Raw genomic sequence first — 17,417 nt, forward strand, 5'->3', positions numbered from 1 at the left:
AAAGTCTGAAGAGAATCGAAGTCTATAACGTGCTGTTTGTTAGCGTTACTTGGCTTCCCACCAGCCAGGCTGCCTCCACGCCTGCCTCTATGCTTCCTTCCAGCTGCTTCTCCTTTTCCAAATCCTCGATGCCCTCCCATACGATCTTCCCTTTCTCCCCGCCCCACAAATGTGCATCTCTCCATGCTTCCCAATATTCAGAGATGCCAGTCTTTTTTGAGCTCTCTCTTATATGCTCTCTTGTTACTGCTTATTAGTCTTGCCTCCGAAATTCAGTTTGTCTCCCTGAGAGACAACAGCTGAAGTATTCATTTATATCTCCTTCAGAAGGTGTATTTCCATAAGGCTCCATAGCCAAGCTCAACATGATGCTATTGCTGTCCTGGGCTAGGGCAGTGTAATTCCTTAGCAATCTGCAGTGACCTGCTCAAAGTCGACAGTAGAGCAGCTGCCATGATTTATCTATCTATCTATCTACCTATCATCTATCTATCTATCTATCTATCTATCTATCTATCTATCTATCTATCTATCTATCTACCTATCATCTATCTATCTATCTATCTATCTATCTATCTATCTACCTATCATCTATCTATCTATCTATCTATCTATCTATCTATCTATCTATCTATCTATCATCTGTCAACTTTATGCAAGTTAAACTTCCTGAGAAAAGGGAACTATACTTGAGAAAATGCCTCCATAAGCTGGGCTAAAGGCAGGCCTGTAGAGTTCAGCTCACCGATGTGGTCCTGGATGGTGTAAGAAAGCAGGCTGAGCAAGCCATGAGAGCAAGCCAGTAAGCAGTGTTCTTCCATGGTTTCTGCTTCAACACCTGCCTCCAGGTCCCTGCCCGGACTTTCCTAGCTAGTAGACTACAAATAAATCATTTCTTCCCTAAAATGCTTTCAGTCATGGTGTTTTATCACAGCAACAGAAAAGTAGCTAAGACAGAGGCTTTAGGTGGCTGCTAGGATAGGGTGGCTCACTGCTAAATCAGTCACTTCACCTGTATGCCATGTACCATACAATAGGCCCCTGGAGGGCACTTACCTGTCCTGACTTAAGGCAAGGGCAGCTAAGGTCGAAACCACTGTCCCCAGTGCTCCGGTAATTGTCCACCAGGGATTCTGGATTAGGAGTCCTATGAAGATGATGAGCCCACTAAGGGGGTTGTTGACAAATACCACCTGAGATGTTCCCCGCAGGACCCAGTCTAGGAACTGGAGGACCAGGGGCTTATCTGCAAGAGATAGACAGAGTCATCAGTGGGGTACAGCCTGCATATCAGACTGCTGGTTGACATGGAAACTGAGGTGCATAGGGATGCACAAGCCAGGGTATTTCTCCTTATTCAGCCTGGCCTGGAGTGGGAGAGTGAAGGGGTTGGGAGTGGGTGTTGGCACTCAGCCCAAGGCTCTGAGTGGCCCAGCAATTGGTCTACAGTGGGTGGTAGTTTTTTGCCATACAGACTGAGGGACCATGCTGAGACCAATTTAAAGCAGTTCCAGCCATTGGCTTGGTTGGCACGGAGCCCCAGGAGCATTCCATGGGAAATTTATTGGTCCAAGGGAAGAGGTGGGGAGGGAAGTAAAGTCTCATGTCGTGTAGTGCCGTGTGACTCAGTTGAGGGCTAGTAGCTGAGCAGCAGAGAAAGTCATTTCAAGAAGGGATGTTGGAAAAGAAACTGTTAGAGCCCAGCTGTGAAAATCATTGTTGAATTGGAGCCTAGAAGGAACCAGGTGTAGGAGAAGGGACATGCGTCCTGCCTCCTCTGGTTTGGTTTCCAGGACAACCACACTGGTGGGGGGCAAGCAGGGACGGATGGGGAGAGTGCGGTGTTTGCTAAAGCATTCAAGTTCAGAAAGAGGTTACGAGGAAAGAGTCCTGGAGCTTGGAGAGGGTGATGCTGATCTCTTCTTGGCACATAATAGGCATAATAAATAGCCATGGAACAAGCGGAGGAATGACCATGCAGCTTATTTGGGAAATGGCTTGAACGTTACTAATTTGTTTGCCCTCTATCAACTCCACACAGAGACGAATGGTTGGCAAAAGACTAAAATTAATGAAATGTATTAATTATAAAAGGGAATGGACAGGCTGTTGGGTACATGCCCACCTGGGGTCAACTCGGCTTCTCCTTACTGTGTCGGTCCTTGCCATGAGAGAGTGAGGGCGCCCCTTGCTCTTCTGTGGACACTTGCTTACCTTTCATCCAGTTCCTGCATTCCTTCATGTCCCCAGTGAGGTAGCCCAGAGCTTGGAAGAGGCTGAAGCCTCCCCGGCCAGCAGAAGCCCTGCGAGGCACCTCGCTCTCTCTCCTCTTGTTCCTTTCATTGGGTTTTTCAATTTTCACTATGTGGCTGTCTTCATCAGATGACCGGAGATCCTTCATGGAAGAGACAGGAGAAAACATCAAACAATACGCCTTTTGTGTATTGTTCTTTCTTTGAGACAGGGTCTCATTTGTAGCCCAGGCTATCCGTGTACTCACTGCAAGGCTCAGGCAAGCTGCCTTGTGCTCTCAATGCTCCCCACTCTGTCTCCTGAGTGCTGGGATAATACGCATGTGTTACTAAACATGGCTTTAAATGATGTGTCTTTTTTAGAGTAGGGACATTTGGGCACAGAGGGCACTGTCAGGGTTTTTGACAGAGAGATGGGATCATGAGACAAAAGATGAGACTCATACCTCTTGTCTAAGGCTGTACCCCATGTGAACCTGCCTTTCCCAGGGCTATTTCAGGTTCTGCACAATAGGTTTTCTTAATGATTTGTGACAAGGGCTTCCTCTCGGCAGTTTAATGATGCCTATAGACTTCTTTCCATAATAAATATTTGGAAATGTACAAAACAAAATAGGTAAGTAATAAAGAAAATTATAATGAAATGCAGTGATTATATTATTTAAAATAATTGTGGTACATAGATAAGAATTCTATCTAATGGTTATAAAGTTTAAAATAAGTGATTGAGTGGGTATGTGGAACCTCCTCACTCCAACTCAGGACAGCTCTGTGAGGCTGTCTCAGATCCCAAGCCCATCACAAAATCAACCATGGCCTTGACTGTGACCATTTGCACAGTTCAGTTTCTCCTTTTGCTGAGTCCTGCTGCCCTTCCTCATCTGTAAATGCTCCTCTCTAAAGCACACTCCAGGAAACTTCTTCTTTGTAAATCTTCACGTCCAAGTCCAAGTCTTGGGAAATCTGGTGCATGACAGCTTGGATAGAAATCTCAGGTGCTACTAATAAGGCTATGTCTCACTGCATGTATTATTTGTAATTGAAGTAAATGCTAAAGTCCATTGGAGGTTAGTAGATATAATGATGGATTATCTCCCTCATCCCAGTTCATCTGCACCTCCATTTCCTATGTGGACCTCTTGGTCAAGGCTTCTCTCTTTAAAGCCATGCTTTTCAGTAGGTTAGCTCATAAGACAAGCAGTTAGTGAACATTTAAAATGTGACTGGTTCTCAATAAACTAGGAATAGATGAAAAATTTTTAAGCTTGATAAAGGATGTCTGCTAAAGACCCATGAATGATGCTACACATAATAGTGAAAAATCAGAAACCTCTCTCTCTAAGATCAAGCATAAAACAAGGATGTCTGCTCTTGCCATGACTACTCAACACTACAATCTAGCACAAGAAAACAGGCAAAGAAGGGGGACAAAAGGAACAGATTGTAAAGAAAAAGGTTAAACATAGATGGTACCTCTACTTGCCTGTCCTTTTATATAGAAAATTCTTAAGGCAACTGCAAAGGTCTGATTAGAAGTATGAATAAACTTAGCAAAGCTATAGAATAGAGGATCAAATTCATTTTCAGACCCTGGCATTTAAAAAAATCTAAAATTAAATTAATAAAACATTTTTATTCATGATAGAATAAAAAAGTAGAACGTATTTGTAGATAAATTTAAAAAAAGATGTGTACAGAACATCACCGAAAGAAAGCTCAAAATAAATGGAAAGATATCCCATGTTCATGGATTGGAAAACTTAGTCTTATCACGATGACCATAGTCCTTAAACTTATCTACAGATTTGTTATAATTTCAATCAAAACCCAAGCCATCTTTTTTTTTTTCTATAGAAATAGAAACTACGATCCTTAAATCCATATGGAAATGTATCGGGATTCAAATTATCTTTCACCTCTTTGCCCTCTGATGCCTACTTAAGACCCATCCTAACAGGGTAGGGGGCAGGTCAGGCTCACCTTTTCTTCAGGCATTTCCAGGAGAGGAAGGGCTGGGTGCGTATCCTGGGAGCTCGAAGGCCAGGTAGGGCTGCTGAGCTCCGACTCGTACAGTTTGTATCTGCTGGCCAGAGGCTCTGGCAGGAGAGGGCTGCTGTTGCTATCCGACATCTCCTTCAGGGGGTGGTCACTCATCTGTCGAATGACTGCTCAGAGGGAACGGGAGAGAACAGAGGGATGAGGGTGGGCACAAGGGACTCGGCTAAGGGCAAACCAACACACGAGGGGGCGTGGCATCTGACCTGGAGCGCTCAGCTGTGACATAAATGGAATATAGATATATTTTGAGATAGAATCTCGTGTCACCTAGACTGGTCTTGAACGTGGCCAAGCATGGCCTTGGACTTCTAATCTTTCTGTTTCTACCCTTTGAGTTGTGAGATGACAGGGTCATGATCCAGTGTTTTGAGCATGCTAGTAAAATACTCTACCAGTTGAGCTAGATCCCCAGGCCTAAGTGGAACTTCATCTGCCTACAGCCGGTGCTGTCAGAAGATCCTGAGGCTACCCCTCCATCCATAACAGTGTTACCTTTAAAATACCCCCATTCTTCCATGTCCAGAGCAAAGCCCTTTCTTGTAAAGATTTACCTGAATCTAGGCAAAGTCTCTCTCTCTCTTTTTTAAAATCATTTACATATTTTTTTTTCTCTCCAACATTCATGTCCATTGTGCCAACTCAATACGGTAGTCAGTTGGAAATGTATTCTTACTGTGGTAAATGCACATAGAATCCAGCACTGATTGGGGTCTAGAAGGAACTCATTTACTATGTTGCTAGGGAAACCATGTTGCTGCAGTCGGTCTCTAATCCTCCTTCTTTATCCCGTGTCCCCTGTGACCGTTCTTGTCTTTCTTCTTGTCCTTCCTTAGAGTGACACAGAGGCACAAAGCCCTGGCACATTCTATTGGAAGCTGTGCACAGCCAGGATGAGGGGCTTTTCTCTTCCATGTGGGCCTCCTGTCTCCTTTACTTCTAGGGCCAGGGCTTGTGCTGTGACTTGTTCCAGGAGCGCCCTTTGCTGGAGGCCCCCAGTTTCTTGTTTCACCTTGCTGCCTCTGGTAATACTCCACATCTCATCCCTCCCTCCCATTCAATTATTCTGTCCCTTCTTTTTTGGCACTCTTCACCTTATGCACGCCTGTATTTACTTTGCTGTATTCTGAGAGTGGCTTTGAACCCGTGCACAGTTGCCTCTCAGTATTATTTAGCCTTTCCCCCATTGCTCTCTGTTGAAGATCTCTAACACGTGTGTGACCTTTCCTTATACTCAGCATCACGCTCACGGATTGCCCAAGTCCCTTCTGGAAGGGATCAAGATCTGTCTATCCTTGCACTAGCACCCTCTCCCTGGTTATTTCCTTTCCTGTTCCCACTGAGAGGAGTTCTCGCCCTCTGCAGCTGCCTCCAGACCACCTCTCCCCTTGTGTGCAGAGTAGCCGTCCTCCACGTGGTTCACACTGACCATCTCCTCTCTAGCTGCTCATTGCTCTTACTGACTTCCTGGTCCCTGCCTCGGCAAAGGCGTTAGGTGCTTCAACCAGGCATCTTCCTCCTGACACTAATTCAATGTCTGTTGCTCCTTCTCTGGCTTCTCATCTTCAGGACTTCTTTGCATTGAGTCTTTCCAGTCACCAGTTGCCACAGTCAAACCATGGATTTGAAATTATTCCTATGCGAACTCTCAAAAGGTAGATTTCTCTTTTGCAGCCTGCCTCTTGTGCTTTCAACCCTTTTGCCCCACTGACCCTTACGGCCCAGCCCGTTGACTTCCTAGAGGCCTCTGACCTACTGGCTCTAGCAGCTAGTTGTCATCCCTTTCCGTTGTGACCAAGTTAGGTGTCACGGCTTGTCATTTCCCTCTTGGATTCCCTTGTCCCTTTCTCCTTGCCTCTCTCCCTCTCTCTTTCTCATGCTTGTGTAGCAAAACCCCAGCTTTTCCAAACCCCATTCTCCTTCGAAGGTGCCTCCATTGACGGAGTTCTCGTTTTAAGCCATCTCCCAGAAAAGCCTGGAGTCAGACATCCCTCCTCTGTCACTGTCCAAACCTAGTCATTCTGTCCTCAAAAGAGTAGCCTTATGATGACAGTCACTGTCAGCTTGCTCTGCTCGTCTCTGCTCTGGTCATTGCCACCTGGACGTGTCTGCTCTTCTCTTGATTCTCCAAGCCGTGTTCTAGAAAGTGGTTTCATAAGAAAGTACCAGCCCACCAAAGATGGTTCTATACTTAAAACCCTCAGTGGAGCTGGGCATGGTGATATATTCTTGCAATCCCAGCACATGGGAGGCCGAGGCAGGAGGAGTCCTGCAAATTTGACCAGGTCAGCCAGAGACCGTCTTAAATAACAAAATCCAACCAAGCCAACTTATGAACTGCCTCCCTCCAAACAACTTCAGAGCAAAACTCACATCTTTAATGCACAAGCAAGGGTCTATGTTACAAATTCCCATGTGACTTAGCATGTGCCAAGCGTCTCTGGCCCATGGCTCTGGGCTCCACACAGGCTTTCTGTTGGCTAGTGGATGGTGTTGGGCTCCTTCCGTTGTGGTGGCACTGTGAAGGCAGGCCCGTGGTTTGCAAGGTCTGTCCTTCACTTTTCACTTGGTGGGGTTTGTTTCAGTTACCTTGTCAGAGAAGCCTTCCCAGATCCACCTTGGAGTGGAAACAGCCCTGAGTCACGACAAGGAGGCTCTGCCTCCTGGAAACACACACCTGGTGGATGGCCACTCTCTTAAGCCAGGTGGAGACCTCTGAGACCCACAAGGATTTGTAAAGTTTTATATAGAAACAGATACTGCTGGGGACCAGTACTTGTCCTTGTAGCCGATTGCTGTAAGTCTCCCAGAACTCAAGATTCGTAAAGAGAGTGATTGGCTCTCCTCACTTGGGTGTCTCTGCTCCTGGCACAGTTCTTGGCCTATAGTAAGTATTCAACAATTAACACTAAGTGTAAAGAGGAAAGGAAGGAAGAGGGCAGGAAGGATGGAAAGAGGGAGAGAAAGAAGACAGAGGAAGGGATTTTAAATAAGACTCCACATGACAGCAAAGTGAATACTTTTCCTCAGGAAGCTCCACAATCCTTGTGGGTCTCAGGAGTCTCTGAATGGCATAAGAAGAGGGTGGGCCCTCCACAGCTCTGCATTTACAGCAGACAGAGCCCTGGCCATGACTACACTAGTACCTTTTTGTGCTCCCGAGATCAGCTCATTAAACCAGAGCCGAGTTTTATGTAGCTCTACAAACATAGAATCCAGCCTGCGTCGGTAGTATTGTCCATGTGGAACGGGGTCCCTCTACCTGATCTGACCCTGCAGGTGGGGATCAAGTGAGGGGTGGACGCACTGTTGTGGAGGGGCATACTGGAAAGATTCAGGCTAAAGCAGAAGTCTTCAGAGCACAAAGAGACCGGGAATCTGTCCCCCAATGTTCTCTCCCCCTCTAGTGGCCCAAAGTTGATACAGCATCTCTGGGTCCTTGATAAAAATTTCAACTATAACAATAGCGAGGAAGACAGATACCCAGACATGAGAGCCATCAATCCATCTGGGTGGACTAAAGATGTTCTGGAAAAAACCCATGCAAAACCCACTAATGGTCTTGTTGAAGAATAATATTGATTTTTTTAAAGCCTTACATTTTACTGACTCTAAGATGCTATCGACTATAAGATACATATTGATCATTTTGTATACCACAAAGAGAGAAGGAAATGCTGCCAATCAAAATTTTTAGATGCATCTTGATTGATGGTCATGTAAGAGAAGTACTCTCCAAAAAAAGGTGCTTTCTTTTCTGCTCCGATCCCTGCTGTATGCAGACAATGGCCTAGAAAATCAAGGTACCGAGCAGCAGACAGCAATACTTTCTCATGCAACTGCAGCATGACCTGCACTGGCCAGAGAAATCCACCTTTAACTGCAGTGCCTACAGGAAGCAGAGACTCGGAGCACTGGCAGTTTGCTGCAATGTCAGGGTCAGACCTGGCTCCCAACCTGAGCTTCCCTGTCACTCTCAGTGCCTTGTTGGGACTTAGCTGAGGTCTGCAGAGCTGATGCCGAGCCCCAGGCTCCAGGCCAGGACCTCAGCCCAGCACTTAGTTTCATAAGCCCACGTGGCCTCTGCCGGAACGACGTGCTTGCGTCTCCTCTGGGGAACACAGTGTTCCTCTGCCATGGGAATATTTATCCTGTTCAAACAAGGGGAATTTTGGCTTGAGGGCAGTGGTGGGATGTGTGGCAAAAATGGCCTCATAAAGAGAAGGTCTCTGTGCTTGGAAAGTGCCTCAGCTGCTTAGACTGTGTGGGCCTCCACGGTGCCCCCTTCAAAGGGCAACCTAGGATTCCTAGGACAATAGAAGTGCTGACTTAGTTCCTGGCACACAGTAGGCAGTTTGTGCTTTTAATTTTCCTTCTAGTGCTTCCAAATTGATGAGAAGGATGGCTAGAAAAATCAGAGCGAGGACAAGAAATCTGATCTAAGACAGGATCAACCTCTTTCTTCTTTTCCTTCCTTTTTTTCTCTTACATTTTTAGTACGTAAAATAGTTTCATTATGGCATTTTCATACATATGGATCATAGTATTTGGCTTATATTTTCACCAACCCAATATTCTCCCCTACCCCTGCTCCTCAGCCCTTGCCAGGCCCCAGCCTGCCCACAAATGGTTCACCTTCTGCTTTCCTGTTTTACACGTGTGTGCACTTGCACAGACACGCACATACGCACACTCCTAGGTTTCCTAGGAAGGAAAAATGTGATTTGTCTTTCTTTCCCCCCATCGCCCTTCTTCCTCTCCCATCACAGTCCCCCTTCAACTTTTCATGGGTATATTTAAGTCTAGATTCTGCATCTGAGAGAAAAACATGTGATATTTGTGTTTCTAAGTCTCAAAGAGTCTTTCAAAAGTTTCCATAAGGCGTCTCCGCTGGGTAGAACTGAATGTGGATCTCTGCCCCAGCCACGTCCTGACTGAGGGCCTCAGAGCCCGCTTCCAGCCCTGCTTTGAGCCAGTCCATTAAACTGGCTTCCAAGAACACATAATGATCTGTTTGGCGTGTTCTCTCTCTCCCTGGCTGCCCCACACCTTCTCTTCTCCCTCAGAAGTACCGACAGAAAGGCTATTTGGATCAGCCCCACATCTCTCCATAAAGCCAGGCTTCCCAAACAGACTGACTTCTCCATTCTCTTTGTAAGAACCCATTTTTATTGGGTACCTACTGTGACTCATAGCTTTCCCTTAAGTTGAAAGGCCCCAGGTCTTGTCTAAGAAGAGCTGAATTTGAGTGGTGAAGAAGGACAGTGTGGACTAGACGCTGAGGGGAATGTGGTGAGACAAGGCAAGCCTGGCCAGCTTGCCCTTTCTGTGCTGGGGGTACTGAGGTCCAGTGTTCATGTTAGCTCTGGGGTCTGTGGGCAAGTAGAGAATCATACTCCAGGTCAAAGGGCCTGAAAAACAACCCTGAATTGTTCCGGGAATCCCCAGTATGGATCCTAGTGGCACACAGGAAGGGTGTCGCCATCAAAGACAGGACAGAGACCCCAGTTCTTTTCCCAATGTTTAGAAAATGTGATTCTACTCTACCCCTCTAATTCTGAAATTTTATTTCGGCTCTTTTCTCTAAAAGATCATTCTACATATACCCATGGCCAAAGGGGAAGGGCTAGTTTCCATCTGGTCTACTCCTGCTGCCCTGGGTGGGACTGGCCTTGGCCTTGGTGGTTTAGTGTGGAGTCAAGGTTCTCTCCTCATCATGGTCTCTACGGTTTAAGTGTAGATATGGGCTGACTCTCAAATGGCCCATTTACGCTGTTCTGAGAAGGAAGGATAATCGGCGGGCTTCTCAGAATACGTGCTGAATTGAGTGGTGTTGCAGCCGATGCAGGGAAAATTTCCATAGGATTTTAGAACCTTAGTTAGGATCCAAGGTCGGGGGTGCCTGTTGCTCTCCCATATCCTAGCGCTTCTGATAGGTGAGCTGCTCCTACTGCCTAAGATTCCACAGGTCCCATGAGGCTGATTTTTTTTTTTAATGTGAACAGGAACAGGCCCCATTAGTGGAAGCCATCCATCGGATGTATGAGGCATTATAACACAGCAACTCACCCCCCTTCCCCCCCCCCCCCCACCATGCTTTCATCCTTTCTGGTTCAAATTCTGTCCATCGCGTCAACACATGAAACATCCCTACTTAGAGATAAGTTAAGGGTTGGTTGATCCTAAGCCTTCCTTTCTCTTGGCCAGGCCTTTTGGTTTTCCTTTGGTTTGGTTCTCTATATAAGGCCCCAGACTCTGCCGTTTTGGTCAGTCACTAGGTAGATAGAGTGAGTGAACAGTTTGGTCACTGGGCCAGGGTGAGCTGTACCCTTCTCAGAGTGGGTTGTGGAAGGGGCTGGCTTGGCTCTGCCGTTTGTCGGGATGCTCGGAGATTTTTCTTGGCAGCTCCAGCCCACCAAATCTAATCTGGACAGAAAGGCTATCTCACTGGCCAGAGGTTCAGGCTGAGAGGGCCAGTGTCAGGCGGAGCATAGCCTTTCTGGGTCAGCTGCAGACTGTCTACACTTAGAGACAGCTGCTGACCAGTGGGCCTGTGGATGTATCTTTTGGGTTTTCCCACAGGACCTGGGCTGGGGCACTATAGCTGGCAGGGGAACTCTGGGTGTGGCCCTGGGAGTAAGAAATGGAACCCCCTTTGAGTCTTCTTCTGAGACACTAATGAGTTTGGAAGGGTATTTGCAGGGGGTGGCCAAACCCTTCTCAGCTGATGCTTTTAAAGTGGATAATCCCTCTGTGTTTTCTACATATTGTACCCTGCCTCACTGCACCCTCATCAGAGGCGGTTACTAAACCATCAGGTTTTTCTCCATGTGTGCCTCCTGTATTAATACGCTCCCTTCTGGGCCAGGCCGCCCCCAGCCTAGCTCAACTCTGCTTTAATGAGCATGGCTCTCCCCAAACTCTGGCCCTGTATTCTAGCTCATCACTGCCACATTTCCTCTCTGACTTCCTAGAGGCACCCCTAATTCTCCCCTGGCATATTTGAAAGGCTCTCTCTCTCTCTCTCCCTCCCTCCCTCCCTCCCTCCCTCCCTCCCTCCCTCCCTCCCTCCCTCCCTCTCTGTCTCTCTCTCTCTCTCTCTTCTCTCTCTCGCTCGCTCTCTGTCTCTCTCTGTCTCTCTCTCCCTTTCTCCTTCCCTACTCCCTCTCTTCTCCTTCCCCCTTCCCTCACTCCAGTACTCGAAGCTGTGCCCAGGTGGCTTTGGGTAGTTAATGTTATGGAGTAGGGATTGTATAGAGCCAGACTTACGGGTTCAAATCTTGGGAAAGCTCCCTACCTCCTCTCTGCTTCGGTTTGGTCATTTCATCCATGAGACATAGACAAAACTAGTGCCCATCCCATGGGCTTATCTCTGCCATTGCTGTTTATACACCATCTCTTATAGACAGACAGTTTCTTTGTAGTCCATACAGCATTGTCTACATAGTAGGTGCTCATTAAATAGTTTTTACGGACTGACTGAAATAATCACTGGAGGCTGGAGATTATGACTGTCCAAATTCTGGAGTGTTTTGGATCATCATGGACACCATGTTTTTACAACCCCCCCCCCCCCCGCAGCAGTTTCTTGAGGTTATCACCATATTGGCAGGGGTGGTGGTGGTGGTGGTGAGGGGGAGATACTGGGAGATACTGTTCTTTTTATTTGACAGGCCTAGAGAAACGAGAGTACTTGCTGAAAGTCACATAGGAAGTTGACCCGGGACCTGACCTGACCTCATGCTTAAACCTGGGCCCTTTTTACAGTGCCATCATCAACTCCTTTGCTGTGGGTCCTTGACCCTTCCCTGAAGGTGACTATGGGCTGCTGAGTCACTGATGCTCCCTGGAGTCCAACTTTGTGTAGCTGAAGCTTGTGACCCTGGATTCCATGTGTAAAAGCACACATGTCCTTCTCACTACAGGGAGAAGATGGCTTGCTGTGTGCAGGTACGTAGCCCCTCCCCCACTCAGGCAAGGATTAAGTCTCTCTGTACTTGGCCCGAGGACTTCGGTTATTCTTGAGTACTTGTACGGCATTCTCCTTCTAATTGAAACATCCCCTGGAGGGCAGAGGCCAGGGCTCCTGAGACGCAGGAGGTCATCAAAGGGGTTATGTCTGTGAGAACAGAAACTTGCAAGACTCTGGAGGGCAACTCCCCAGCAGTATAGAGAGTAGCAAGCAACTGTTGGGGAAGAGATTCTAGGCAGCTGAACCATAGGAAGCAGAAGCGTCTTAGACTGTCGAGCTGCCTGCAGACTGTGCAGCATGCTCCAGGACACAGCTTTCATGAGCCATCATGTCGGAGTGAGCTTCTCAGCGACCTAGCTGCTTGTGAGTAACGCCTCACCCATAGCAACACTGATTGAAAATAGTCATTGAGCTTTGTTGAAAGCTTTACTTGGTCTATCATGGGTTCCCTTCCTGGGGTGAGTAGACTGTGTGTGAGTTACACCTCCTCTAGTAAAAATCTATCACAAAACAATCTATCACCTTGACTTTCAAAAAACCAAACCAAACATTGATCCTTTCCTCTGCACACATTTTAAAAGCAGTACCACTGTAGAGTGAGAAGGTGGTGCTTGGGACATGCTCCCCAGGCACCATTCCTGGACCCTCTTATTCCGAGAACACCAAAGACAAGAATATTGAAGGTCCTCTTGCAGGTAGCCTGGTGGTGCTTATAGTGGCATTAGAATCATGGTAGGTGAGCGAAAGGAGGCAGGCAATGGTTTCTCTTAAGTACCAGCAGAAGGAAGCCTGGGGCTTGATTAACTTAGCCCAGCATCCCGGGGTTGTGCCTCCTCCTTGCCTTTGTATCGCATGTCTCAGCATGATATGACATCAGCAGGAGTCCTTCCAGGCAGTGGATTTTCCCACAAAACCTGCAATTCTTCAAAATTGGCTTCAGGTGGCATTTTCGATGATAATGCTCTTGACTCACCCACATAGCCTGACTTGGTGGCAAACGCCGTAGGTGGCTAGTAGGAGAGATTGTGGCTCTGATAATGATCTGAAGGTGCAGGGAAGGCCGAGCTAGAGAAAATCAGACCTCCAGGGAAAGATGCCAACTGTGTGTTGCCACACATGGCCAGCCTCCAATACAAGGGAGTGACAGGATTATAGAACTTTACCAAGTCCACCGTTCCCAAATGTCTTTTGCTGGCCAGTTAAGGAGAACAGAAGCTCACCAGCTAGATCTGACTGCTCCTTGCTTCAAGTTCTCAGAACAGAAAATTCCAGCACTCAGGAGGCAGAGGCCGGTAGATCTCTGAGTTTGAGACCATCCTAGTCTACAGAGTGAGTTCCATGATAGCCAGGGCTACACAGAGAAACCCTATCTTGGAAAACCAAACCAAACCAAACCAAACCAAACCAAACCCTACTGAGATCAAGTCTTCTCCCCTAAAGATTCTGACTTAATGGGTCTTCCCACATTCCTAGTGCCTATAATGGGCACTAGGAGTTTTAGAAGCACTACAGGTAATGTGCAATCAAGTCTGAAGAGTTTGACCTAGGTCTGTCTTTGTTTCTGGTCACATACTCTTTGCTGCCTGCCCACTCCAGGTGAGTGCTAAGGACCAGCTTCGCCTGGGAGGGTAGGCAGGCAGGCTCTCAGCACTACCTTGGAAGCAGGATCTGTATGTGAAGGGGTCAGGCCATCCCTTAACTCATTCACATAGGTGCGGAGGTGTAACCCGGGGTCCTGAAAGGTGGAGAACACCGAGCAAGAGGAAGTGGGATGAAGGGAGAGGCATGGAAGCAATCTTCATGGATTCCACAATTTATGCTTAGTGGTCAAATCATTCAGAAAATAAGCAAAACCAGATTTCATTTAGCAACAACAAAACCAAAACACAACAAAAGCTTGCTTCATGACTGTAAAGACTATTTACATCCCCTGTCTCCAGATGAAACAAGATGGCAACATCCCAGCATTTTCAGCATGTGTCATGGCCCATGGAAGTTAAATTGTGCTTCTCTCAGAGCCTTCTCAGGGTCACACCAACAGCAGACTCCCCAGGAAGCCAGTTGCAGGTGGCATGCAATCTCAGAAATAAAAGTGTGTAGCTTATGGAAATGGAACTCCCTTAGTAATTCACATCTTCCATAACGGACCTCCCTTTGCTCTGCAGACCAGATGTAATCATGGAGAGGAGACAGATGGCTTGTTGGTTTTCTTAGCCCGGAGGAAGACAGCTGCACAGCCCCCTGGACCTAAGTTGAGGTGAATCAAGATTGGGGAGCTTAGTGGTGAGACTGTCTTAGTGATGTTTATAGAGCTGAGATGAAACACTGCCCAAAAACAACTCAGGGAAAGAAAGGATGTATTTGGCTTACAGGTTACAGTCCATTATGAAGGAAGTCATGGCAGGAACTCAGGGCTGGAACCTGGAGGCAGGAACTTGAGCAAAGACCATGGGGGAATGATGCTTACTGACTTGCTCACATGGCTTGCTCAGTCCTCTTGCGTCCTCATACAACCCAGGACCACTGCCCAGGGGTGTATCATCTGGGGCTGGGCCCCTCCCACATAAATCATTAATCAAGAAAATCCAGACTAGCATATAGACCAATCTCAGGGAGGCAATTCTTTTTTCTACTGAGGAGCTTTCTTCCAAGATGACTCTGGTTTGTGTCAAGTTGATAAAAAGCTAACCAGCATAATGACTTTATGAAGCATTGATGTAAACTTCAGTGGGGTGCTTGGAGCTTAGATAGAGAACATCAGTAGATCATAAAGATCATTAGTAGTCAGAGTGTGTGCAATCTCAAAGAGAGAAGAGAGAAATCCCGCCTGGAGTGGAAAGGGGCATGGTGGCGGAAGAGAGAAGTATAGTTAAAATTGACAGAAAGGAAGGGTGGGAGACTCAGATTCAATAAAGAAAGAAAGAAGAAGAAAGAGAAAAGAATTAAAAAGAAGACAGGAGAGAAAAGGCAATGGAGAGATGCTGCATAGGAGAAGCTGGAATGTTGCTGCTGAAGGATGTGCTGAGCAGGAGTGTACAGGGACACAGTGACTGTCCTTAAGCCCTGCATCCTGCTGTAATGGGCAGCAGCCTCCAAGCTGAGACTCCCCAGGCAGCCGCCTCTTCTCTTCTGCCCCTTTCTCTAAGAATCTTGTTAAGGACAAAGCAATAGTCAATCCTTGTTCCCACTGCCCTGTGGCTCCTGGAAATCTAGCTGGGTTCCAAAATAGACAAATCGGGACCAGTTTACCCAAGAGGGAGAATCAAAGCCTCAGTACGGAGCTGAGGACCTAACAATTTCAGTTTTATCCAGTTCCTTCTCCTCCTTTGTGCCCAACTAACCAGATTTCCAAAGTGAGCACCCTTCAGACTTTGAAAAAAGCCACTCAGGGTTGGCCTGCAGTGCTTGTGTGTTAAGGGGTGTTTTCATTCTGGAGGTCCCTACAGGCGTTTGCCAATGTGCTTGTCATCCAGCCTCGCAAACGTGACTGATAAGTTGTCTATATAAATTTAAATATCAATGGCTATGGAAAGGTTATTCTGGAAGTCACTGGAAAATAAATGGAGTTTTAAAAACACTCAAGCACAGGTTTTCTAAAATCAGGGTGAGTTTTGATGAACAAAACCCACTGGGATAGCCCTAGCTCGACCACTTACTGCAGAGCCATGCTGGGCTCTGATCTCTCTTCATCTGTGAAGCAGGGATGTTGAAAACTGCCTCATAAGGAAGTGTGTGGAGGATAGCACACTGGTATCTAGCAACTGTCAGCACATAGCAGCTCTGGCCACACTCCTCTCATCCTTTTCTGGGGTTGTTCACCAGCTCTAAAGACTCCAACTACAGAGATTTAATGAGAGGATTTGCTAGAATAAATATTTAGGAAGGCTAATCTTTTTAAAGCACTGATTTCTCCATAGTAAATCCTGTGTTAGATACTCGTCATTCACAAGTGTTTGCTGAACACCTATTAAGTGTCCCCATCACAAGGAATTAAAAAATGAGCAAGAAAATTCACCTTTGCTGCAATGGTTTCCACAGGTGGATGGAAGTGGGTAGGGGATGGAAGTTGAAGGACATTTTAATTGCTACAATGCCAGAGAGATATCACTAGGATTTATTTGGTAGAACATAGGCCAAATATCCTGCAATGTGTAGATTATGTCTGTGCAACAGAAGACTGTCCCACTCACAATGCTGAATGAACATGTTAGTCAGAATTTGTGTCAGGAACATTGTGAAGCAGGAAGGATGTATTTTGCTCACACTTTCCAAGAGTTCAGTGCATTGTGACAGAAAAGGGGTAGTACACACCACAGCATGAAAGCTAGAGACAGAGAGGGAATTGCCAGGGGAAAATGTAGCTCCTAAGGACAAGCTCCCCACAGCTTACTGCTTCCAACCAGACCCCACTTTCCACAGTTCCGCAACTTCCCAATAGACTATTAAGGTTTTGAATTCATCAGAGGGTAACACCATTCTTTATGTCAGAGTCCTCAAGATTTGGTGGTCCCTGGAAACACCCTCACAGACATCTCAGAGATGTGATTCATTGTCTCCTAGGTACTTTTCAATGCAATCAACTGGGTAAGATTAATGGATGAGTGAAAACCAGTCATGAAGGCATCTGTTAAAAAGATGTTTAATATCATTTCCCAAAGATCAACTTTTAAGAGAGCTTTGGACTGGATATTAAATGTTCTTGTGTCCCATTTCTTCAAATCTTTCAGTTCTGATGGGCACATTCTTCTTCTTGGGCATTTTCTCTTATGGGTTGACTCTTGTCATTTTGGTAATGTTCTTAATTCTTTCACACTCAAGGCCGAGGCAGTTGACTCTGAACTAAAGAGAGTTGATTTTTAATCAGGAGTTTGGAGGGAGAACCCACGGCTCCATGACTTTCCTCTGTGAGCACTCCACCTCTGGACAAGTGTAAGGATGGGGAGCACAGAAATGATGGAGACATGTAATCCAACTAGAGTCAACCCCTCCATCTGTGGCTTCAGGGAGACCTGCCCTTCAGCACCACACACAGCATTCTACTCAGCACCAGCGACTTACCTACACCATCTCTGCTGACACTTGTGGCTTTACAGATAGACATTCTAAAGGTTGTCCACTGAAAGAAGATAATGCAGCCC

The 17,417-nt window shown here is 46.6% G+C and overlaps 1 protein-coding gene across 1 annotated transcript in view; it reads right to left on the minus strand.

The window, feature by feature from the left end:
* The window catches only part of Slc14a2 (solute carrier family 14 member 2), a 441,163-nt gene that overhangs the window by 59,953 nt on the left and 363,793 nt on the right, over positions 1-17,417 (minus strand). Inside the window, exons 5-7 of the mRNA XM_076555557.1 lie at positions 4,233-4,417; positions 2,215-2,395; positions 1,057-1,246 (exon numbers count right to left, since the gene is read on the minus strand). Coding sequence (XP_076411672.1) covers positions 1,057-1,246; positions 2,215-2,395; positions 4,233-4,406 — 545 coding nt within the window. The 5' untranslated portion in view covers positions 4,407-4,417. The remainder of the gene's footprint in view (positions 1-1,056; positions 1,247-2,214; positions 2,396-4,232; positions 4,418-17,417) is intronic.

Source organism: Peromyscus maniculatus, chromosome 19, assembly GCF_049852395.1.
Source record: "Peromyscus maniculatus bairdii isolate BWxNUB_F1_BW_parent chromosome 19, HU_Pman_BW_mat_3.1, whole genome shotgun sequence".
NCBI classification, from domain to species: Eukaryota; Metazoa; Chordata; class Mammalia; order Rodentia; family Cricetidae; genus Peromyscus; species Peromyscus maniculatus.